This window comes from Schistocerca nitens, chromosome 9, assembly GCF_023898315.1.
Source record: "Schistocerca nitens isolate TAMUIC-IGC-003100 chromosome 9, iqSchNite1.1, whole genome shotgun sequence".
In the NCBI taxonomy this organism is placed as follows: Eukaryota; Metazoa; Arthropoda; class Insecta; order Orthoptera; family Acrididae; genus Schistocerca; species Schistocerca nitens.
Genome location: NC_064622.1, coordinates 330257005 through 330282248, shown reverse-complemented (window position 1 = coordinate 330282248; position 25244 = coordinate 330257005). Strand labels below are relative to the sequence as shown.

Genomic DNA, 25244 nt, shown 5'->3' with positions numbered 1-25244 from the left:
GTGATTCCCCCCCCCCCCCCTTCTTAAGTACAGGAGTCACCTGCACTTTCTTCCAGTCACTTAATACTTTGCACTGGGCGAGAGATTCATGTTAAACACAAGTGAAGTAAGGAGCCAAGGCCGTACAGTACACTTTGTATAACTAACTTGTAATTCCAACCAGACCTCACGACATATTTGTCTTCAACTCTTTCAGTTGTTTCTCTAAGCCAGGGATGCTTATTATTGTCATCCATACGGTACTGTGTGTGATGGTCAAACAAAGGTATGTCTGTATGATTATCCTAAGTGAATGATTTCTTGGACATGAAATTTAAAACTTCAGCTTTCTTTTGGTATCTGCCTCTGCCACACCAGACTGCTCAACAAGTGACTGGATGAAAGCCTTGGAGCTGATTAGCAATTTCAAGTACGGCCAGGATTTTCTTGCATTCTCAGCCAGATCTTTTGCTAAGGTATGACGGTTGTAGTTACTGAATGCTTCATGCACTGATCTTTTCACAGATGCACAAATCGCTACTAACCTTTGTCTGTCATCATTTGTGCATTCTCTTTTGATCTGGGAGTGCAACAGCCTTTGCTTCCTCAGAAATTCATTGTTAAAACATGGTGAATCTTTTCTACCCTTAATAAACTTACTAAGCACATGCTTGCCCAGAGCACAATTTACAATCTGTTTAAACTTTGCCCATATTTTGTCTACGTCCATCATACTGGAAATAAATGATGTCAATTCTTTGTCTATGCTATGAGCTGATCTTTCTAGCACAAGCATTCTCCTGGCCTTCTTGACTGATTTACCAACTTCCGCTACCATAATTGCTAAGATGACATCATAACTAAACCCCGTCTCTATGCTGACACCGTTAAAAAGGTTCAGCCTGTTTGTAGCTACAAAGTCTAAGATATTTTCATTGTGTATGTGCTGCCAAACTAGATGTTCAAGTCAGTTTTCAGAAAACATGTTCAAAATACTTAACAAGACTGTCTATCTGTAACCCCCCTCCCGCAACACACACACACACACACACACACATACACACACACACGGAACAGATATAGCTGTCCCATTCCATACTCGGTAGGTCAAAGTCGCCTCCAGCTAGTACTGCATGGGATTTTATGCGCTACCGAGGACAGACTTTCTTCGAAGATTTGTCGCAATGGAATCAGGTGGCTGGTAAAAGCATCCAACAATTAACTCGGTTTCATCTGGACCTGTTATACGCAACCAGATAACTTCACTGTCACACTCAATTTGAACCTCAATAGAAACAACATTTCTGTCAACTGCAAATGAACACCCCCTCTACAATGGTTAGTAATCCATTATCTCAGAGCTTTCTACTCTGGGTTTCAGCCAGCTCTTGGTCCCAAGAATAATTTGAGTGCAAGAATTTTCCTGAAGGGCAGTAAATTCAGGAACTTTTGTTACGAATATGTAGACAATTTACTGATAAAATCTTGGCTGTCAAAGTCTCTTTACTCTGAATGCAGTCTGATTTTGCTATCCGCAAGTCATTTTGCAAGTGTTCTTCAGAGAATCTCAACCTACCACATAGCCTACGGAACCTCCATGTGCACTCCACAAGGACTCTGCAACTTGAGTAGCTGCACCCTTTGTGTATTGTTTTGTTTTTGTCTTAGGGTGCAAAAAAAAAAAAAAAAAAAGCTAGGGTCATATGTGCCCCTGTCAAAACTGTATAAAACATGAAGACAAAGAGAGGAATCAAAAACAACCACACGCCAATCCCAATCAACGGAAGAGAAAATAGCTGAAAACAGGGACATGGAGAAAGATCTATATAAACTACACCATAGAGAAACAGAGACCCTGAACTAAAAATTAAATGGCCTTTGCCATATTGCTATGACGGATAAAAAGTAAAATGCAGTCAACAGCTCGTGCATTGTTCGCTAAAACAGTCAATAACTCAGCCGTCACACACAAACGGGAATGTCAGATGTTAAAGAAAGGGCACTGCGTCAGGAAACAGCGAACAGTTAAAAGTTGGTGAATGTGGACAAAGTGGTGGGGGAGCACCACTTAATGAATGACAATTGCTAAAAAGACAGTGTCCAATACACAACCTAGTTAAAATGGACTCCTCACAGCAAGAGGAGGCTGTCCAAGCTGCTGGGAGAGGCTCAATAGCCCGGAGTTTGTTCCCAAGAAGGGAGGACCAGTGGTGATGCAAAAGTGCCACTACCTGCTGACAGACGGCAACATAGAGATCACCAGAGGGAATGTAAGTACCAGCTGGCAGAGGAACAAGGACTGCAGCCTTGGCAGAAGTGTCAGCAATCTCTTTTTCCTGTCAGACCGACATGACCACGAACCCACATAAACATCACAGTGGCTGCATCAAGAGTGAGCAAATGGCAGCTTTTCTGGACACAGTGCAGTAAGGGATGGACAGTGTGCAGCACACAGATACTTTGAAGGGCAGTGAGAGTGTCTGAGCAGATAACCCAATTAAAAAGCTTGCGTCACCAAATGTACTGTGTGGCCTGATACAGGGCGAAGAGCTCTGCTGTAAATACTGAGCAGTGATCCAGAAACCAATACCAAAATACGTCTGCACCAATGACGAAGGAACACCCGACACAATGGTCAGTCTGAGAGCCACCTTTGTATAAAAACGTACTATCGCAAAGTACCATTTGAAGGTCGTGAACTGAAGGTGATAGAGCGAGGCTAGAGCAGTGTCCTCAGGAAGTGAATGAAGGCCAAGGTGAACATGGGCTGCCACTTGAAGACAAGGTGTTGAAGGGTACATACCCACCGAGAAAGTTGCAAGGAGTATGAAGTTAAGCTGCCAGAGCAAGAGCTGAAAACAAACTCAAAGGGTTAACAGAGAGCTCCCTTTGTGTAGTTAACACCCCTGACTTACCACAAGCAGTCCTACAATTCACCACCCTATAATGCAGGTCCAGAAATCAACAGCCAAGACTGTTACAGAGTCAACAGAGCCTCTGGTTGAGACCCTCCACTTGGCTCCAAACCAAAGGACGCTGATCAACTCCGGGAACAACACCGCAAATTGCGAGCTCTGTTTGCACCTCATGTGCGAAGCCAGCAGCCTTCATCATCTCCACCACCCACCTGTATTAACTGACGACGGCCTCAGAGCCTATCATCGGCGGCAACGTGTGCCACAACTTGCAGACGACTGCACCCTACAAGCTCAACAGCCGCAGGCAAGGCCACCTACACATCTCGGATGTGGCAGCTGAGGGGCTGACTGGCATACTACACAAACTGATACCTGTCATCAAAACAAAACAAAACAAATGAGCAACTACTGCACTACAGAATGCTTGAGTTTACATGCAAGTGGTCTACATGCTGTCGTAAGTTTGTGCTGAGACAATTAACTATAACTGTAAAACTGAAGTGTTCCATATAGTGAAAGCTCACTAGTATGACCCATGGAACATACAAATAACTAACTGAAACCCTTATTTATTATAAATATTTGTGTGCCTTGCACTACGTGTAAGGAGATTTGTCGGCTTAGAGCTGCCCATTAAGCTACTGCACAGCACAACTGTTGTTCACTGCCACCGTTTCCTCTCTTCTAAGTTCTCAAAACTAATGGAATCTCTAATTTCACAGACTGTAAAGCTATTAGGTTGAATTATAAAATGGAAAATTAACCTAATAGGATTGGATATGAATCTCTTATGTGTTACCTTATTCCCAACCTTTTTCCATTCATTATCACAAAAATCTCAGTCTTAACATATTGCTAAATAAGACTTCTGAATTTCAGTAATCACTGAACAAAAGAGTACTCTATATGTTGTATTGATAATATTTTCTTGTTTATATTTATGATTATTATTATTATCTATACTTACTGAAGAATCAACATAATTTAGAGTAGGTTGTTTCCTTTTTACTTACACCTCAGCAGTTCCTACAGTTTCATGTTTACAGAAAAACAGGCAAGTACGAACAATTTACATTATGAGGTGACAGTATTGATGATGGAATTGTCAACAGTAGTTTTCAGTGTACAAAAGAAATTAGACTAAATACTCTTTAGTCTAATAAAATTATCAACAATACATGAATAATAATTTTAAAGACTCATCTGAAATATATATATAAGTGGACAATTTGTTACATAACAGAGTCTACTGATTCATCAGGTGGTTGTTCCTCTTGCTGTTGTTCTTCAGCAGACCTTGGCTGCCACAAGCCACTTCTGACGAAGCGACCTGCTGCCGCCTTGTCAATACGTGGCATAATGGTACGCCTTTCATGTATCTGTCGTGCTCGTATATTATATCCACGAACTCTTTCAATTTCTCCTTTAATAGCATGCTTGGTAGGATCAAGACCCTGGGTTCGCAGATAGGTCCAAAAAAGTGTACTGAGTGAGTAAGAAAGAAATAAATCATATTTCACACGGTCCTCTGTACTTAAATTACTGTAAATGTCTTTCTCACACGCCAGCTGTAGAAAATCACCAAATTTCTTCACACTGTCATGCAACTCAGTCACAGATTTCTTTAAGCTTTCATCAGACGATAACTCTCCAAAATCAATTGTGTTTTCTGCCATTGTAGTGCCGTTGAAGGAACACTGAAAAGATTAAATTCACCACATTAATTATACATGATTACAGAAATCTTTGATTCCACCTGTCTGCTTTGACTCATAACATCATCAATATGGCGGAAATGGCTATTCTAAGAGTCTCCAATATTGCACCTATGACACCACTGCATACACATGGAAACAAACACAAAAATACATATAAATAAGACAATAACATCTTCCTCCAAAAATACAATCAAACTAATGGGACAACCTTGGGAAACTGGTGGTTTTAGGGTTGGAACAAGCTAAACATAATGGGGGGGGGGGGGGGACACCACAATCCCAGAATGCAAAATGACAAAAAAGAACAAAATTACAACATTCCGCTACACCAACAAAACCTACAGGAATCGGACCCTTTTCCTGACCTGTATCTGTCAACTGCAGAAGATGATACCAAAACACCAACACCTACAACTGACATGACAGAAATTGGATTAGGACATTTCCCTTGACCTGTATTGGTCAACCACAGCTGCCAATACCAAAAAACCAACACCTACAGCTAAAACTACGAAAATTGCAATTGGACATTTCCCTTGACTTATATAGATCAACCACAACTATTTATACCATGAAGCCAACACCTACAACTATGAAAAATAAAACCAAAACCACAACACCTCTAAAAATCAAACATCCCTACATAATTAAAACACATTAATACTCCGTAAATACACAAAACATTATATTTGTCATATTCATATCTAGCAACAGAAGCCACACAATAAATTAAGCATCTTACCACACCACAAACAGCAAACCAATAACACCTAGTAAAAATGTCCAAAACATAGACAAAAAAATTTATTGATAACTCAAAAAAAACTTCCATAATGATGTCACACACCACAACGCCCTTAAATTACGGGTCAAAGCAGATGGGTGGAATTGGAAATTTCATATGAAAACTTCACTAATCAGATCATATGACATTTTCTCTAATCAGATGCTTCAGATTTTCACTCACACAAACAGAAATTCTTACATAATTAACCTATCACTTCAAGCTACTTTCATATCTAGTAACTGACAGCTTGTCTCTCATCCCGAGCTACTATTCAGAAACAAAACTTTTAACTTTCAATGTTTTATTATCTTAAGTTTTCTGGAAACAGTTTCAGTAAAAATCACATTTATTCTTTTATTCCTACTTCTGTGTTTTATGATGAAACTTTTGTATATGATTCTATGCATACTGACATCTATTTTGTCTCCAAACATATATCAACAGGGAATCTCACTAAGGGAAGAAAAAAAAGTGTGTCATGTTTCCTACCACTTTAGGCTACACTAACATCTTTCAGTACTATAGGAGAATAAAAAAAAACCTTTTTTTGTTTTAAGAACTGGAGTGTAGACAGGTTAGCCTACATGACGAAATTAAATAATAAATGTGCAGTTGCACCCCTATGGATTTTATAAAAAAGAAATTCATACATCACTCATAGCTAGTCCAAAGTTTCTAGTTTAAATCAAAATGAAAGCTAATAATCTGGATAAAAAATATGATTAAGGTGTGACATCTTCATTCCTCCAACCATCTTGTCAAAAGAGGGCAGAAAAGCAAACAGACGCCCAAGATGCAAAAATATAGAACAATCGGCAGTGATCAATGAGATGAGGGCTCAGAAGACAATGGAAACCACTGCATTAAGGAACCAAAAAGTGTGTACACAAGGCATGCAGTCTCCCCAAATATCATCCTACGCAAAACATATTTGCAGAAAACACTATCACACTAGGATAAATATTAGTAGAGAACATGTCGCATATGCAAATTTTAGACCGAAATTGATCATCATCTTGGCTATTTCGAAAATATGCTCAAACAGTACAAATAATCATTTTTGTATGGTTTGAAAGAAATATTGCACATAACTTTATAAGTTATGTTAGGTTAGTGGTGTTTAACGTCCCGTCGACAACGAGGTCATTAGAGACGGAGCGCAAGCTCGGGTTAGGGAAGGATGGGGAAGGAAATCGGCCGTGCCCTTTCAAAGGAACCATCCCGGCATTTGCCTGAAACGATTTAGGGAAATCACGGAAAACCTAAATCAGGATGGCCGGAGACGGGATTGAACCGTCGTCCTCCCGAATGGTAGTCCAGTGTGCTAACCACTGCGCCACCTCGCTCGATAAAACTTTATAAGTAAACTATAACGAATCATTGACACCAACCAGCAAACATAAAGCTCAGATAATACACAAGGGCTGCTGACAGTCCTCAGTTTTTAAATAGCTCAACCTCAAGTCTAACATAATGCAACGACACACATTTTGGTCAAATAAATGACATCTCTAAACACAGATATTACCTGATTCAACCAAGTTGCCCTCTTCGGTCTCACGCTTTTTCAGTGTTGTTTTCAAACATTTCTGCCATATTCAAAGATACGTGAAAATGGACATTGTATGTAACTAATGCCAAAGCAAAGATATTCGTACGGCAAATATAACTGGCATGCCAGCAGGGGCATTTCCACAGGCAAGATAGCTGGCACGAGTTTTGAAGGGAATACGGATTTTCACGTATTCACTGCCTGTGAAAATGTGTATAACATTTTTGTTAAGCCACTGTGCCAGCAGGGTGACTGCACGTGCTTGTTTGCCGGCACGAATGAAAGGAGGGTGGGAGGCTCTGCAAGCACCAGTTTACAGTGTATGTGGAAACCGAGCACTATGCAGTATCGTATACTTTAGTTATCTGGAATTTCAAGTTCAACACGCAGTGATGTTGATACTGGTACAAATATAAGCAAAATATAAATCAAAAACGTCGAAATAAAAAAGAATACCTTTCGCGGAGGTGTCATGTAACCATCGACTTCATAAGACGGACATTGTGTAAAGCGCTGTTCAGAAAATGAGCAATTTAGAAAACTTAGCAGCGAAAATACTGAAAGAGAGTCAACAGCCAGATAGTCAAGAGCTGAAAATATTGTTGCTTCAGGTACGATCATTAACACTTTTTTAAGATGCGCGTAATTCTATATGATATCGATTTGGTAAATATCATAATTGCAGCTCGCAGAAGTGGCAAATACACCTGGCGACATAACTTGTCTTATTGGCCCGGTTGTCAAGCTTCTGCCATCTCACAACACTAGTGTCAAGTTTACAATCTACGGAATTTTACCGAGGTAACCGAATTATATTAGGAAACTAATGCTTTTTCAGTTCGGTACGTGAGTGCTATGATATTTCTGGTATTTTCAGAATATGTAAAGCACAACCTGATGCTGCTGTTTTAGTTGTAAATACAGTCCTGAATGACTGCCGTGATCCCAATCCAGAAGTGAAACGTGTAGCCGTATCTACATTGTGCAGCTTGCCACCACTTTTACAAGAATATGTGGGACCTGTTGTTGATGCAGCTCTGAAGGACAGGCATCCCAAAGTACGCAATGCTGCTGTGTTGGGTTGTAGTAAAATCTTCAAAGAAATGCCCAATTTGCTTCAGGATATTGGAATGATAGACAGGTAATTACTGCTCATATTGATAAATTCAGGAAGAATGGCAATAACTTAGCTCAGGTATATTTCTTATGCACATTAAATTCTAAGTTAGCAGAAATATTGAACCTGCTGATACTAACCTTCTGCTTTTGCCCATTATTTCATAAAAACTGCAGACATAAACTACTCATCAACTTCTAATATGTGTAAAACACACACCATAAGAAGTATTCTCACTGTATCAGTGCAGGGCTCACCAACTAATGACCAAACTGCCACCTCCCAGTCTAACCTAGACCTTGGGGTATGTTACAGATCAATCTTCCTCCATAAACTACATTTGGAAAGATGATAGAGAAGCAGAATAAATGCTGTCAGTTTTGAAAGATGTTCTGTTCTCCTCAGCACAATGCCACAGCTACATAAGCTGTGGCAACATACATCTTTATAAGCACTGAATAAATTATGCTATTCTCATTTTTATGACAGTGATTCAGTTTGCACAGACTGATTTGTGATGCTGCAAACTCGATTAGAAAGAACAAAGATGCTATTGCAATCTCCACAAGTACTCTGTGTTACAGTTACAGGAATGTCATCAGTGCTTTGATTAGAAGTGTGTCACATACCATATTAAGGGTCAGTATGTCACAGACCACAGTTTATCCATGCCAATGTACACATGGCTATAACCCATTGTGTATCATATCACATTGAATTGTACTTCTGGGCTCAATTCTATGTTTCTTTTTCTTTCTTTTTCCCTTACACCCCCCCCCCTCACTCCCCCCCCCCAAAAAAAAATCAAACCAAACCCCTGTGTTTTTCACATGCAGTACTCTAACATGCTTGAGTACATATTGAGTTTTACATTTGCCATATGCTTTAACTGAATGACATCCCACTGAGTGATGGAATGTATCAGCAGATTTACAAAAGTAATAAACTTTTTAAGTGAGTTTGCAGCTCACTTGCTGATCAGTTTTATGAGTTATTTTTATTTATGTTAATTTTAAAATCAACATGTGTTTAAACTCGTTAATTGAAACAGACATGTCTACATCTATACTGTGCAAACCAGTGTGAGGTGCATGCCAGAGGGCATGTTCCTCTGTCCCATTCACATATGATGTGCAGGAAGAATGATTGTTTGAATGCCTCAGTGCACACAGTACTTATTCTAATCTTATCTTCACAATCCCTATGTGAGCGATGCATAGGGAATTGTAGTATGTTCCTAGAGTCATCATTTAAAACTGGTTCTTGAAATTTTGTTAATAGACTTTCTCAGGATAGTTTACATCTATGTTACCGAGTCTTCCAGCTCAGTCCCTTCAGTATCTCTGTGACACTCACCCATGGATTAAACAAACCTGCAACTAATTGTGCTGCCCTTCTCTGTACATGTTAAATATCTCCTGTTAGTTCTATCTGGTACAGATCCCACACACTTCAGCAATATTCAATGACTGGTCGCACCTGTGATTTGTAAACAATGTCTTTTGTAGGCTGATTACACTTCCACAGTATTCTACCAATAAACTGAAGTCTGCTGCCTGCTTTACCCACAACTGAATCTCTATGATCATTCCACTTCATATCCCTATAGAGTGTTACACCCTGGTATTTGAGTTGGCTGACTCATTTATGTTATATGATACTACATTTTTTCGTTTTGTGAAGTTCAAAATTTTACATTTCTGCACCACTTAGAAATCTTATAAAGATGTGACTGAATATTTATGTAGCTTCTTTCAGATTTCATCATTATACATAACTGCATCATCTGCAAAAAGCCTGATTTTACTACCAATATTGTCTGCAAGGTCAACAGGAACAGCAAGGGTCCCAACACACTTCCCTGGGATGCACCCAATGTTAATTCTACATATAACCATAACTCTCCATCCAAGATAATGTGCTGCATTCTCACTACCAAAAGCTCCTCAATCGAGTCACAAATTTCAGTTGATACCCCATATGATCATACTTGTGACAAGAAGCATAGGTATGATTCTGAGTCAAATGCTTTTCGGAAAGCAAGAAATACTGCATGTACCTGATTGCCTTGATCCAAAGCTTTCAGTATGGCATGTGAGAAAAGTGAGAGTGGGTTTCACATGATTGATGTTTGTGAACTCAATGCTGGTTGGCATTGAAGAGGTCATTCTGTTCAAGGTACCTCATTATGTGTGAGCTCAGAGTATGAGGTGGAATCCAAAATTTTCGGGACTGGTGCTGCCATCTGGAAAGTAGGAGTGGTAGATCTTTGCACCGCTAGGTGGCGAGAACTGCATATCTGATAACTCAGTGTGCAGAGTGGCATTCAGCTGGGAGGACGTGTTGCGTGTTCAGTGATTTCCGTAATAATCTGTGTTTGGTGTGTGACGATTTTACGATGGATCCGCGAAAAGAACAGTGCGTCTGTATCAAATTCTGTGTGAATCTCAGAAAAAGTGCCATGGAAACCCTTGCAATGATTCAACGAGTGTTTGGGGGACAGAGCATGAGCCATACGGGTGTGTTTGAGTGGCATGCTCGGTTCAGGGCTGGCCATACAGATGTCGATGATGATGCTCACACTGGAAGGTCCGTTAGCCACACAATGCCTGACATTGTTGCCAAACCACAACAATTAGTTCATGTGGATCGGCGTCGAACCATTCAAGACCTTGTGGATGAAGTGGGTATTGGTTATGGGACATGTCAACGAATGTTGACTAATGAATTGGGCATGCATCGTGTCGCCGCAAAATTTGACTCAGTGGCAAATTCAGTATAGAATCTGACAGGGATTCTGTTGGGCCCAGGAGATTTGTTAAATTTTAATGATTTAAGTATTTTTCCAACACCACTGATACAAATACTTGTTTCACTCCTGTTTTTAGTGGTACAGCGATTTAAATTGGGGCAATTCTTTTGGGTGTTCCTTTGCAAAGAAGCATTTACAAAGAGAGTTAAGCGTTTCGGCTTTGCTTTGCTACCTGCAATTCAGTTCGTTCTCATTCACCAGGGACTGAACACTAACTTTGGTGCCACTAACAGCATTCACATATGACCAGAATTTCTTCAGGTTTTGTGAAAGATCACTTGACAATATGCTGCTATGGTAGTCACTGAAGGCATCATGCATTGCTCTCTAGACAGCCAAACATTCCTCATTCAGCATCTACATGTCTATGGCCGTACACTTCATTTTACACGTATGATGAAGTAATCTCTGTTTCTTTAGAAGTTTCTTTACAGTGACTGTATACCACGGAGGTTCTGTCCCATTATGAACAGTTCTGCTGGGAACATATCTATGCACTGCATGGTCAACTATTCTTTTAAACTTAAGCCACAGCTCCTCTACATGCTCCTGCCCTGTGCTGAAAGTTTCAAGTTCCTCCCTGAGATATAACATACTTTTTTTCCCTAGTTTACTGAACATAGATATATTTCTTCTTATTTTAATCGTTCTTTGTACTCTGTTAATCATTGTTGTTAGTTAGCCAGGTAGTTAGTTAGTTAGTTAGTTAGTTTCACATTCCATGAAACATTTGCTTGATAAATCATAATGATGTGCAACAGGTCATTTTAGATTCATATCAAAAATTTAATTTGTAGCTGTGGCTAAAGGCTGAACTACTTTTTTTTTAAGTATACAGATGTGAGTTAGCAATTTCTGCCTACCACCTTTTACACATTACAATAACAGAAATTCTTCTATGGAATAAAAGAAATATCAGGGAGAAGCTTATTCAGTTTATTTTCAAGTTTTACTTTTCTGTCTCAGACATTTTGTATCCTGGATAAGTGAACAAAAATTTTAGTTGAGCATTATTCACCCCTTTTGTGCTAAGAATAAGATTAGTGTGTACTAATTATGAACATCGTTGTTCCTTTTGAACTGCAATGTATTATTTACAGCAAACCTAATGGTCGAATAAATATACTGTGAAGCGGTAGTCGAAATGCCCAACTCCTTAAACAGATGTCTATAAGATGATTGTGGATAAGCTCCACATATTAATCTAACAGCACACTTTCGAGTGATGAAGACTTTCTTAAAGATAATTTACCACATAACATTAATCCATAAGGTATTATTGAATGAAAAATATGCAAAATATATCAACTTCCTGACTTGTCTCTTATCAAGATTTGCAATGATTTCAAGTGCAAATGTGGCAGAGAGAATTTGTTTTAAGAGTTCAAAAATGTACCTTTTCCAGTTAAAACTCTCATCAGTATAGAAGTTTCCACCCTTTTTTGTTACTTCCTCACCCTGTGTTACACTTATCATTGTGCAGAACTGAATATGTGGAGTGCTTTTAAACTTGAGAGCGAGATCATTCACAGAAAACCAGTCGATGATGCTTTCAAAAATTTTGATTACCATTTCTAGTGGTGCTGTATATATGGTTGTAGTGTTTGCAAGAAGAACTAATTCGGCTTGTTATATATTAGGTGGAAGCAAGATGTATGAGACAGGCAAAATTCCCTCAGACTTAAAGAAGAACATAATAATTCCAATCCCAAAGAAAGCAGGTGTTGACAGATGTGAAAATTACCAAACTATCAGTTTAATAAGTCATAGCTGCAAAATACTAACGCGAATTCTTTACAGACGAATGGAAAAACTGGTAGAAGCCAACCTCGGGGAAGATCAGTTTGGATTCCGTAGAAAAGTTGGAACATGTGAGGCAATACTGACCCTTCGACTTATCCTAGAAGAAAGATTAAGGAAAGGCAAACATATGTTTCTAGCATTTGTAGACTTAGAGAAAGCTTTTGACAATGTTGACTGGAATATTCTCTTTCAAATTCTGAAGGTGGCAGGGGTAAAATACAGGGAGCGAAAGGCTATTTACAATTTGTACAGAAATCAGATGGCAGTTATAAGGGTCGAGGGGTATGAAAGGGAAGCAGTGGTTGGGAAGGGAGTGAGACAGGGTTGTAGCCTCTCCCCAATGTTATTCAAGCTGTACATTGAGCAAGCAGTAAAGGAAACAAAAGAAAAATTCGGAATAGGTATTAAAATCCATGGAGAAGAAATAAAAACTTTAAGGTTCGCCGATGACATTGTAATTCTGTCAGAGACAGCAAAGGACTTGGAAGAGCAGTTGAACGGAATGGACAGTGTCTTGAAAGGAGGGTATAAGATGAACATCAACAAAAGTACAACGAGGATAATGGAATGTAGTCGAATTAAGTTGGGTGATGCTGAGGGAATTTGGGGAGCAAAATAACTGATGATGGTCGAAGTAGAGAGGATATAAAATGTAGACTGGCAATGGCAAGAAAAGCGTTTCTGAAGAAGAAAAATTTGTTAACATGAAGTATAGCTTTAAATGTCAGGAAGTCATTTCTGAAAGTATTTGTATGAAGTGTAGCCATGTATGGAAGTGAAACATGGACGATAAATAGTTTGGACAAGAAGAGAATAGAAGCTTTCGAATTGTGGTGTTAAGAAGAATGCTGAAGATTACATGGGTAGATCACATAACTAATGAGGAGGTATTGAATAGAATTGGGGACAAGAAGTTTGTGGCACAACTTGACAAGAAGAAGGGACCGGTTGGTAGGACATGTTCTGAGGCATCAAGGGATCACCAATTTTAGTATTGGAGGGCAGAGTGGAGGCTAAAAATCATAGAGGGAGGCCAAGAGATGAATACACTAAGCAGATTCAGAAGGATGTAGGCTGCAGTAGGTACTGGGAGATGATGAAGCTTCCACAGGATAGAGTAGCATGGAGAGCTGCATCAAACCAGTCTCAGGACTGAAGACCATAACAACAACAACAACAACAACAAGAAAGCTACTTAACTCAAGATAGTCCAAGTGTTGTGGTACAGATTATAATGGTCCAGGTTAGTCTCACTGCTGGTGAAGTACAAGTCTGCTATGTACACTACTCTGGTTGCTATGTTCTGCCTGACTCTGAGCTAGAGGCTGAGCTTATTGCTGCTGTGACTCCCACTGGGCTATGACTGACAACTCAACTCATCGACTCACTCAATGAGTGACTGGGGCCTTCGGTCCTCAATGGTGATGTAAATACTGGTAGCCGAGAGGGCATTGGCGGCGTGTTACTTGCGATTCTGTCTTTTGCCTCTATCGATCTTCTCACAAACTCTTTGCTACCTGCTGTGTTGGCGCCAGCTTACGTCAGCAAATTTCTCCCCTCCGAAGTGCATCACCATTGTTGTGTAGTGAGGCTGCGAACGACAATTTGGAGGGAAGCAGGATGCTGGACATAGTTGTAGCTGTGGAGGACAGCATGTTCCCAAATTTACCCCACCAGCTGGCTTGTGAGGCAACAGTAACGGCCTCCAGAAAACTTATGCCAGGGCACACATCCAGACCTGAGGGCGCGTGCTGGGGCAATGATGGTGATGGTGCCGGCAGGCCCAGGTCCAAGGCGACAGCAGGGGTGAGGGCACATTGTCCATACACTCCTCCTGGAGTGCCCTGGTGGCACCAGTGGGCAGCTGCGAAGGCCGCACAGTCCCGTGAAGCTGTGAATCTGGGGGAAGAAAAACAGCAGAATCATGGGGCAAATGACATGCGCGAATTTGGTTCTGGTGGCAGTGCTGCAAACTATCGGGACCTGCAATTCAAGTACATGTAAGAGCCGATGCGTTCCTGGATCATTACTCTTTCCCAGTGTCTACAGTTGCCATAAACCCTGAAAAGAACCCTATCACATGGCGCCAAGTGATACTTGTGGACCATTGGCAGCACCGGATGCTGCGGTGTGTGTAGCAAGTGTAGCAACGCCCGACAGTGGCGGCCATGCAGAAGTTCCACCGGTGATGGTCTGTCTTGTAGGTGGGGGCAATAGGAGATGAGAAAGAGTTGCAGCACCTGTTCCGGCGTTTGGGTGGTGTGAAGCTTGGCCATCCATTGCTTGAAAGTGCATACGAAGCATTCTGCTTGCTCACTGGACTGCGGGTGAGACGGATCAAAGCCACATGAAGTGAGCTGTGGTCTGTTGTCTGACACAAGTACTTCTGGCAAACCTTCTATGCAAAATATGGAGGACAATGATTGAATGGTGCTACGTGATGTGATAGAAGCCATAGGCACCTCAAATGGAAACTTGCTAAAAGAGTCTACCACTGTCAGCCAACAAGTGTTCCAAAATGGTCCTGCAAAGTCAATGTGCACTCGTGGCCATTGCAATTGAGTCTTAAGACAAGACAAGAATGTCTGTGGTGGAGCAGATTGGTTCTCCGTGCATGCGCGACACTGTGCCGACATGTGTTCAATGTGGGCATCCATGTCCTGCCAAGTACAGTGCCGGTGCACTAACTGTTTAGTGCGAACAATTCCACAATGTCCTTGGTGGAGCAATCACAACACATCCTTTTGCAACACTTTGGGATAAGCACACCCAATTGTCCACTGTCATTTTGAACTAGGATCACACCCTGTGGAACTGAAAGGCTATTCTGATGTGCAAAATATTGGTGCAAAACTGAGTTCTGGATACTGTTTAATGAATGAGGCCATGACATGCGAGTGTAATGTAACAAAATCTTCAGATCCGGATCTGCTTCCGTGGCCTCTGCAATTTTTCTGCAGTGTAAGGGAAAACATTCCAGCAATTCAGAGTCCTGAACATTGATTTGGCAACAAGATGCAGCAGATACATCAAAATCAGAGTCTGGGCCAATCGGAAGGCGAGATAGGGTGTTGCCATGCTTTGCAGTAGGTTTGTACACAATTTCATACTAATACTGTGAAAGCAACAAAGCTCAATGTTGCAACTTTTGAGCAGTGTGTGTAGGAACCAGCTTTGTCGGATGAAACAAGGACTGCAGAGGCTTTTGATCTGTCACTAAATAGAACATGCAACCATACAAATAGTGATGGTATTTTGTCACACCATACACAATAGTGAGAGCCTCTTTTTCAATAATTGCACTGAGTTTGAGTTAATAACTTTGAGGCAAAAGCAATAGGTCTGTCATGAGTGCCAATTCTGTCCAAAACGACAGCACAGATTCTGTAGGAAGAAGTGTCGACTTGCAAAACTACTGACCTGGCAGGGTCAAATTTAGTGCAGCAATTTGGCAGCAGTCAGCTGTCAAAGTTCTTTCATTTTAGCAACTTCACTAAAAAGTCAGCTACAATGTCTGTAACTTATTAATGGCTACACCAAATGAAAAATGGCAAGTTATCAAAGTTGTAGAAAAATGGAAACCAAGTACATAGTAATGGCCAGCTTGTATTTACGTATGAGTAATGTAAAAAATTGTACAAATGAACTAATGAAAGGGCATGACAATAGTAAAGAAAAAGAAAAAATGCAATTTAAATATCAGAGATTTACATTTTATAAAATTTCAATTCCGTCGAGGGTTTTTGGGAGACAGCAGGTCCCAGTCCAGCATCTGATCTCCAGGATCCATTGTGGCTCTTTCACCAACTTCCTTGTCTTGGAACATATCTTCAGTCTCTTCCTAATCCTCATGAAACTCAATTTCTGGGGCATTCTTGCAAGATAAGCCACAACAGTGTTTGCATGTCGAGGAGCAGTTCAGTTCAATTTACATCATCAACATACTGCTGTGCATTCTGCTTTCCATATGCAGTAGTGTGTGTGGTGCCGCATCTTTCATCATTATCATGGGAAACAAGCCTGATAAGATTTTCTTCCAGCCTCACTGGCATGGATCAGTTTTCTTTCCCTGCCAAGATTGTGCTTGATGGTAGGATCACAATGAGTACCACCTTCCTGCATCTGATGTTGGCAGTAGACTTTAAAGTTTGAAAGATTGTCTTGAGGCAGACTTTACAAAAAGCTCTTAACTGAACTTATCCAAAGTCGAGCAGCTGGAATTCCCATACAGTGCTAACATTAGCTTTTCCCCTGCCTGTGTTATTATATCTTGAGAGACTGAGGATTTAACGAATTCAGCTGCCTGCATTTTGAGGTGCAACTGTTGCTCTGTAAGGTTTAGTAATGGTATCCCGTCCTGTGCTGATCCCTCTTCCCAGTTTGTGGAAGTATAAGTTGTTGTAGTTGTTTTTGACCCATTAGGAGAACAAGCACATCAAAGTCCTCACTCAAGATTGCCACACTGTCAGACTAAGCATCGTGGGAAATAGCTGTTTCCACAATTGTATCTTTAATGCAAAGATCCTTATCAGGGATACATTCCAATACTTTGTGAACCCAGTCATCAGCTCACATTTCAGCTACCCCAATAACAGTATCTCTTAATTCAAGTTTCATTATTCAAGTTCGACGAGGATGAGATCAAAGATATGTTACAGAACAAAGAAGTTGGTGAGGTAGCCACATGGGATCCTGAAGATCGGGTGCTGGACCGGAACCTGCCATAGTCTCCCTGGTGATCTCAATGAAATTGAAATTTGATAAAATGTGAATCTCTGATATTTAAATTGTGTTTCTTAATATTGTCATGCCCTATTATTTGTTTGTTTGCACAAATTTTTATACTACACATAAGTAAATACATATTGGTCATTACTCTGTGCTTGATTTTCATTTTAGCAAACCACTCTTACTGATTAAAGCATGGAAAAAAATGACTAAAATGCACACAGATGATGGAAATTAAAAATATATACATACAAAACAAGTATGTGCTCATGAGAGAGCTGTCTTCCCACTGGAAATTTCATTTTTCTGAATAACTTCGATTTAAAAAAAGAAAAAGAAAAAAAAGAAAGAAAGAAAAATTACTTTGGCTTTCAAGTGTATGAATGCTTAATAGTGCCTAAAACAACTACATACTTTTGTAACATGAAATTTCATGATCTGTAAGTCTGGTAACTTGATCGTTTTTTCATTTGGAGCAGCCATTTTTGAGTTATAGGTGTTGGAGCTGACTTTTTAGTCAAGTTGGTGAAAATGACCTAATCTTGACAACTGATTGCGGCCAAATAGCTGCAATGATTTTGACATTTAAGCAAAATTTAATTTTCTTTCATATTGGCACGGGGAATCATTTTCAGTAGGACACATAATTTCTGAGTAATAGGTGAAAATCTGAAAAAAAGTGTCAGTTTCGTTTCCCCCCCACCTCACAAAAAGTTTTCCCGAGGGTTCTGAAGATCGAAAACTAGGATTCAACATACTCTCAACTATATACACAAGATAACAAAATAAAATCTTCTACCTCATTTTTTGCAAGCAAAGGGCCTTTTCTGTAATGCTCTTACTGGGCTAAAAGTAATTCACAGGAGTGGCTGCCACGCATGTCCACAGCTGCTACAGAAGCCATGATTGTATCAACAGCCACCCTGACAACCACATCAGCAGAGTGCACTTTCCCCAAGGGGAAGGGGTACCGTTAACCTGTACGAAATACTTGAATACACATGACTTGTGCACACAGCATAGCACTCACTGCGCGATGTACCAGAGCTGCCGCCCTCTTTTATAAGCTAGCTCTCGTATTGTGTTCTTACTTATTGTCAGCAACTGCTTGTATCAGTTCCTGGATTGTTTCTATGTTTGTGTCTGTGTTCTCAACTGTTGTTCACTTGTATGTTGAAGAAGAATGAACTTTGGTTCATTGTGGTTATACTGTTGTTTGTGTCTTACATTAAAACAGATACCTTAACACAGTCCGATATTCTAGCGACATATGTCTGAGATGTGTAGTATGTAATGGGAAGACAAAAAAAATTTTTTTTATAACAAGTGACCAAATTGATTGCTTTGAAAATGGACAAATTTATATCTTGGGAGCAAAGTCATTCATGACAACATCTAAAAAAATATTATGTCAGTTCTTGCTGCACCAGATGCAGATATGGCATGTTAACCCACTAAGAACATAAGAAATATTCTCATTAATGCTTTGTTGGACAGATTACAGTGGAATATCTAGTTTAGGTCCATGGGTTAATCAGAAGGGTATTTGGTATTTCTTTTGACAAAAATAGTTATGAATTAAGTAGCACAAATTTGTTAGGCATGGAACTGGACTGCCATGGCAAGCTGTATCCAGTTCATTTGTATTTTTTTTTACTATTTATTTAAGCTGTTAGATTGATGAGCCATCATGCTGATCTATTGTACAATAGTGAAATTCAGGGGCCTATCTCTCACATCTCTCATGTGAAGCCATGTAATGGGTAATAATGAATTGTGTAATTAATTGCCGGCCGATGTGGCCGAGCAATTCTAGGCGCCTCAGTCTGGAACCGCGCACCCGCTATGGTTGCAGGTTTGAATCCTGCGTCGGACATGGATGTGTGTGATGTCCTTAGGTTAGTTAGGTTTAAGTAGATCTAAGTTCTAGGGGACTGATGACCTCAGATGTTAAGTCCCATAGTGCTCAGAGCCATTTGAACCATTTTTTGTAATTAATTGTTGCCTATTGGTAACCTCTTCAGTCACAGGTTAAGTTCATGATATTAATTTTTAATAATTTACCAGGCTGTATGAGACAATTCGTGACGAGGACCCAGTTGTGTCCACAAACTGCCTGCTGGTTTTGGACACAGTGCTGGCATCAGAAGGTGGTGTGGTGGTCAGTCGAAGCATGGCGAGGTATTTGCTACATCGCCTTCCAATGCTGCCTCATCCACAGCTGGCTACAGTTCTTCAGTTTCTGGCAAAACACAAACCTGCCACTGAAGATGAGCTATTCTTCATTCTTAGTAGGTATTAGCCAAAAAGGACTCTCTTTGCTTGGTCATTTTTCTCATTTGTGTCCTGAACTGGAAAAATGTGCAGTTAATCATCTCATATGTATAGCATTTAAGTTACTAGACTATGTTTTTTGATGTTTTGCTTTCAGTTTCTTAGAAAGATAAGTTTTGTTTTTTTGAGCATGTAAACACATTATGTATGGATGTAACCTCTTAGACTTTCCCTGTGGTTCGTTGTCATCTCATTGAGATCGGGTGTACAGCTGGTGATCTGCACCTTCCCAACATGACATTTCTCTGTCTCAGGAACACCTGATGAATACATAGTGTTGTTGTTGTTGTTGTTGTTGTTGTTATCTTCACTCCGAAGACTGGTTTTATGCAGTCTCCATGCCATTCTATCCTGTGTGAGCTTTTATATCTCCAAGTAACTACCACATCCTACATTATTCTAAATCAGCTTACAGTATTCATCTCCTCGTCTCCTTCTATGATTTTGACCTCCTACACTTCGCTCCACTACTAAGTTGGTGATCTCTTGATGTCTCAGAATGTGTCCTATCAACTGATCCCTTCTTTTGGTCAAGTTGTGCCACAAATTTCTTGCCTCCCCAATTCTATTCAGTACCTTCTCATTAGTTATGTGACCTACCTATCTAATCTTCAGCATTCTTCTGTAGCACCACATTTCGAAAGCTGTTCTCTTCTTGTCTAAACTGTTTATCATCCATGTTTCGCTTCCATACATGGCTACACACCATACAGATACTTTCAGAAAAGACTTTGTGACACTTAAAACCATATTCAATGTTAACAAATTTCTTTTCTTCAAAAACACGTTGCTTGCCATTGCCAGTCTATATTTTGTATCCTCTCTACTTCGACCATCATCATTTATGTTGCTGCCCAAATAGCAGAACTCATCTACTACTTTAAATGTCTTGTTACCTAATCTAAATCCATTAACATCACCTGATTTAATTTGATTATGTTCCATTATCCTTGTTTTGCTCTTATTGATGTTCATCTTATACCCTCCGTTCAAGACACTGTCCAATCTGTTCAGCTGCTCTTCCAACTCTGTTGCTGTCTCAGGAAGAACTATGTGTCATTGGAAAATCTCAAAGTTTTTATTTCTTTTCCCTGAACTTTAATTCCTACTTCAAATTTTTCTTTGGTTTCTTTTACTGCTTGTTCAGTGTACAGACTGAATAACATCAGGGATAAAATACAACCCTGCCTCATTCCCTTCTCAACCACTGCTTCCCTTTCATGGCCCTTGACTCTTTATTACTGCCATCTGGTTTCTGTAAAAGTTGTAAATAGCCTTTTACTTCCTGTATTTTACCCCTGCTACCTTCAGAATTTCAAAAAGAGTATTCTAGTCAGCATTGTCAAAAGCTTTCTCTAAGTTTACAAATGCTGTGAATGTAGGTTTTCCTTCCCTTAATCTATCTTCTAAGATAAGTCGAATTTCCTCAGAATCCAAACTGATCTTCCCCAAGGTCAGCTTCTATAAGTTTTTCCATTCTTCCGTAAGGAATTTGTGTTAGTATTTTGCAACCATGATGTATTAAACTGATAGATTGGTAATTTTCACACCTGTCAGCACCTACGTTTTTTGGAATTGGAATTCTTCTCGAAGTCTTGTAGGTATTTCACATGTTTTATACATCTTGCTCACCAGATGGAAGCGTTTTATCATGCCAGGCTCTCCCAATGTTATCAGTAGTTCTAATGGAATATTGTCTACTCCTAAGGCCTTATTTTGACTTGGCTCTTTCAGTGCTCTGTCAAATTCTTCTCACATTATATCTCCTATCTCATCTTCATCTATGTCGACTTCCCTTTCTATAATATTGCCTTCAAATTCATCTCCCTTGTACAGACTCTCTAATACTCCTTCCATCTTTCCTTTCTTTACTTGGGACTGGTGTCCCATCTAAGCTCTTGATATTCATACAGCTGCTTCTCTTTTCATAAAGGGCCTCTTTGATTTCTCTGTAGGTGGTATCTATCTTTTCCCTAAAAAAATATACTTCTAAATTGTTAAATTTATCCTTTATCCGTTGCTGCTTAGCCATTTTGCTTTTCCTGGCAATCTGATTGTTTAAGAGTTTGCATTCACTTTTGCCTGCTTCATTGGCTGCATTTTTATAGTTTCTCATTTTGTCAATTAAATTCAATATCTCTTGTGTTTTCCAAAGATTTCTACTAGATTTTGTCTTTTTTACATATTTGATCCTCTGCCTTTACTATTTCACCTCTTAAAGCTACACATTCCTTTCCCCTGTCCTAGTCAACCTTTGCCCAATGCTCTCTCTGAAACTATCAGCAACCTCCAGTTCTTTCAACTTATCCATGTCCCATCTGCTTAATTTCTTATCTTTTCCAATTTCTTCAGTTCAGTTACAGCATTGAAAATATATCATGTTGAAAGATGTGGACCATTGGCAGAACACCTTACCTCAATGAGATGACATTACATCTGATTGTTTGTGGGGGGGGGGGAACATGGCTCTTTTAAATTCATTCCCCAGCGTTGAAATGTTTGGTCATGTTATTTACTGGTAGTCATACTGTATGATATTCTTATTGGAAACTGAGAATGGTAAGTTAGAGGAAATGGAAATTGAGGAATGAATACTGAATTTCATTTTTCATTTTCAGTTAACATTTCTGCTTCAGCTTTTTTGTGAGGGCATACAGCAGATTTAGGATTTCTGTTGACAATTTTGTACTTTTGTCTTGGATGCTATGTATGCTGTCCATGTAAGAAACATGACTATTTTAAATTTACTCCATAACATTGAAATGTTTGCTCTGGCATGTGATTGATAGTCGTACTGTAAGCTAGTCTTATTGAGAGTTGGACTCTTTTAAAGCTGAACAGTAAATTGATTGAAATGAGTGGAAATTTGGTTTGAATATTGACTTGACTCTTTCTTCTCCATGTAATATTTTCGCTTCTGCTTGTTGTTAAAAAACTTTTTTTGCAAGAGCATACTGGGAACATTGAGTGACTTTAGGAATTTTGTTGGAAGCTTACACTTCCATCTTGGTCCATATTCCATATTTTGCTGATTTGTTTGTAGAACTAAACTGTATTTTGTTGCAAAAGCTGTTTGCACACACAACCATTTAAAGTTGTTAACTCATATAAGCATTCTTGGTTTATGTAATTTCTCTCTATAAGCAGATACACTTTTTCAATGAGTTGTTCCTCAGTGTTTACAACATTGCACGACTCATTGGCTACAACAATTTTGCCGTAGTGCAGAGCAGTGCAGTATGTGCAGTTTCCAAGTTGTATTCTGAAACATTCATTAAGATTCAAGAATATTTGAATGCTTAAACATGTTATAGCACGGTTTTGGATTTTTTCCCTTGATAAATACATTGATGCAAAAGAGACTGATGATGTCCCATTGACCTCTATGATGCGATTCAGTTCTATTCAATTCAGTTTATTGCTTGTAACACATAATTTTACATGTACTGTTGTCCTCCCTTTAAATATGTTTCTAGCACTTGCACAAGTTTCCCAGTGACACTATTCTTCGCAATTTTTGATAAGAGCAATTCAGGATGTAATCTATGAAAAGCCCTTGAGAGGTCCGGGAATATTCCTAGTGCTTGGGATTTTTCATTTACTTTTTCAAGTACATGATGGACTAATTGTACTGCTGCTGACATGGTACTTTGACATCATCTGAAACCATTCTGGAAATCTCTTATGTCAGCATTGTTGTAATGTTTCAGGATTTTTTAAACTATTATTTTCCCTAATCAGTTTGCCGAAAGTTGAGATTAGGGCAATAGGTCTGTAGTTCTGTACATACTTTATTTCCCTCTTTTTGTGTATTGGTTTCGCTACAGACAGTTTCAACTTCTCAGGGAACCCACAGTTTTCGAGGACACACTTTATTAGATGAAGTAGTGTTTTCATTAGTTCATGTTTCTGAGCTTTCTGCAGGTAGTGTACTGCAGTTCTGTTTGTTATTGGACTCAAATGAGTGCTGTGTATCGTGTTTCATAGAGACATCATAATTATTAAAAATATTGCTGGTTAGAAGAGGCTCAAAGATATCTTCATTATTCACAGTTAATTGTGCATTATTAATTTTAGTTTCTGTTTCATTGTTTCTGATTTTATTTACAATTGACCAGCAAGTCTTTGAAACATTATCTGAACCTCATATCTGTTGGCTGATTCATTCTGACTTCTTTGCGGTACTTATATTTGTACTGCTTGTAGAGTTCTTCATGTAACTCTGAGTTTAGTCGGTCTGTGTAAGCTATACATGTTTTCCATTTTTTCTTTCAGATCTTTTGTTTTAAAATCTAGTGGCATAGGTTTTGATTTTGAAGGCTGATTTTTCTGGATACTCACTATTTTTTAATTGCATGGCTCTATTTAAGTGCTCAGTCATAATTTCTGTGAACATGTGGTAGTTATAACTGATTTCCACAATTCCTGGCTTAAACTATGTCTTAGTGTAGCAATGTTGTTTGCAGATAATATTCACATGTGCTCGTACATTTTTCTTGGTTTGAATTTGGTATTACATTTTAGCACCAGTGTTTGGTTTAAATGCTCTAAGAGGTGACCATTTATGATGTCTGTTGAGATGATGTGGTCATAATTTGGATAACGTGATCAATTGAACTACTATGAGTGTGAGCTACTCTGGTGGGTAGTAGTCCAAGAAAATCTTTAGTCCTGTAAGACAGGATACAATCTGTAAAATGTTTGTTTTCCTGACCATCTAAAGTGTTGATGTTCAGATCTTCCAGTATGACAAGATTTAAACTTCTACAACCTGATATTCATTTACTTAAAACTCCATCAAGTGATTACAGAAAAGCATCAAAAATTTCCACAGGGGGATTTATATACACCTATGACATAGAAAGGAACAGTGCAAAATGTGATTTTAAGAATTGCAATTTCAAAATATTTGTCAACACAGAAATTGTTCCCCCATAGCACTTTTTCTGTGGTGGTTATGAACTTATATTTTCTTGAGTAGATGGCATCACCATCACCTTTATATAGTGTGTTCTACAGTAGAACATAGCTAGGTTGTAGCCTTCTAATTTGCAATATTGAATGTTGTCCACTGTTTTCTGGTGTTCTGTAACTGTGACTGCATGTGGGGATAGTCCTGTGATAAATGATTCCAAAGCATCTATTTTGTTTCCTAAACCCTGTACGTTATAATACAAAAGTGATAAATTATTATTGTGTGGACTGAAGTCTTTTTGAGGCCCATATGAAACACATACACTTGCATCTGGTGTTGCACTGGTGGAAGGTTTTATCTTTCTAAAAAAACATCGCTCTTGTCCTGCCGATATATTGGTTTAGTAAACTGGCATTTTATGGTTGATTCTCCCAAGTATTCATTATTTTTGTCCTTGAGAGGAATGGCCTCTGTAGCACAACACTGCACATTCAATTTGCTGTTCACTGATTCTTGGATCTGTTTTATGTGACTACTTGAAGCACACACACCTCCACAATCACTATAGTGCACAAGAGTGA

General features: G+C 39.2%; 2 protein-coding genes across 2 annotated transcripts in view; one reads left to right on the top strand and one right to left on the bottom strand.

Annotated features, from left to right (window-relative positions):
* Nucleotides 1–3880: 3880 nt before the first annotated feature.
* Nucleotides 3881–7055, bottom strand: LOC126203206 (nuclear nucleic acid-binding protein C1D). Its single transcript, XM_049937449.1, has 2 exons — nucleotides 6931–7055; nucleotides 3881–4594 (listed from the first exon to the last, which is right to left on the bottom strand). The coding sequence occupies exon 2, from the start codon at nucleotides 4571–4573 to the stop codon at nucleotides 4130–4132; it is 444 nt and encodes a 147-aa protein (XP_049793406.1). The 5' UTR covers nucleotides 4574–4594; nucleotides 6931–7055; the 3' UTR covers nucleotides 3881–4129.
* Nucleotides 7056–7086: 31 nt separating this feature from the next.
* LOC126203205 (AP-4 complex subunit beta-1-like) overlaps nucleotides 7087–25244 on the top strand; it is a 43784-nt gene continuing 25626 nt past the window's right edge. Inside the window, exons 1-4 of the mRNA XM_049937448.1 lie at nucleotides 7087–7565; nucleotides 7640–7755; nucleotides 7832–8095; nucleotides 19482–19705. Of these exons, the coding sequence (XP_049793405.1) occupies nucleotides 7479–7565; nucleotides 7640–7755; nucleotides 7832–8095; nucleotides 19482–19705 (691 nt within the window). The 5' untranslated portion in view covers nucleotides 7087–7478. The remainder of the gene's footprint in view (nucleotides 7566–7639; nucleotides 7756–7831; nucleotides 8096–19481; nucleotides 19706–25244) is intronic.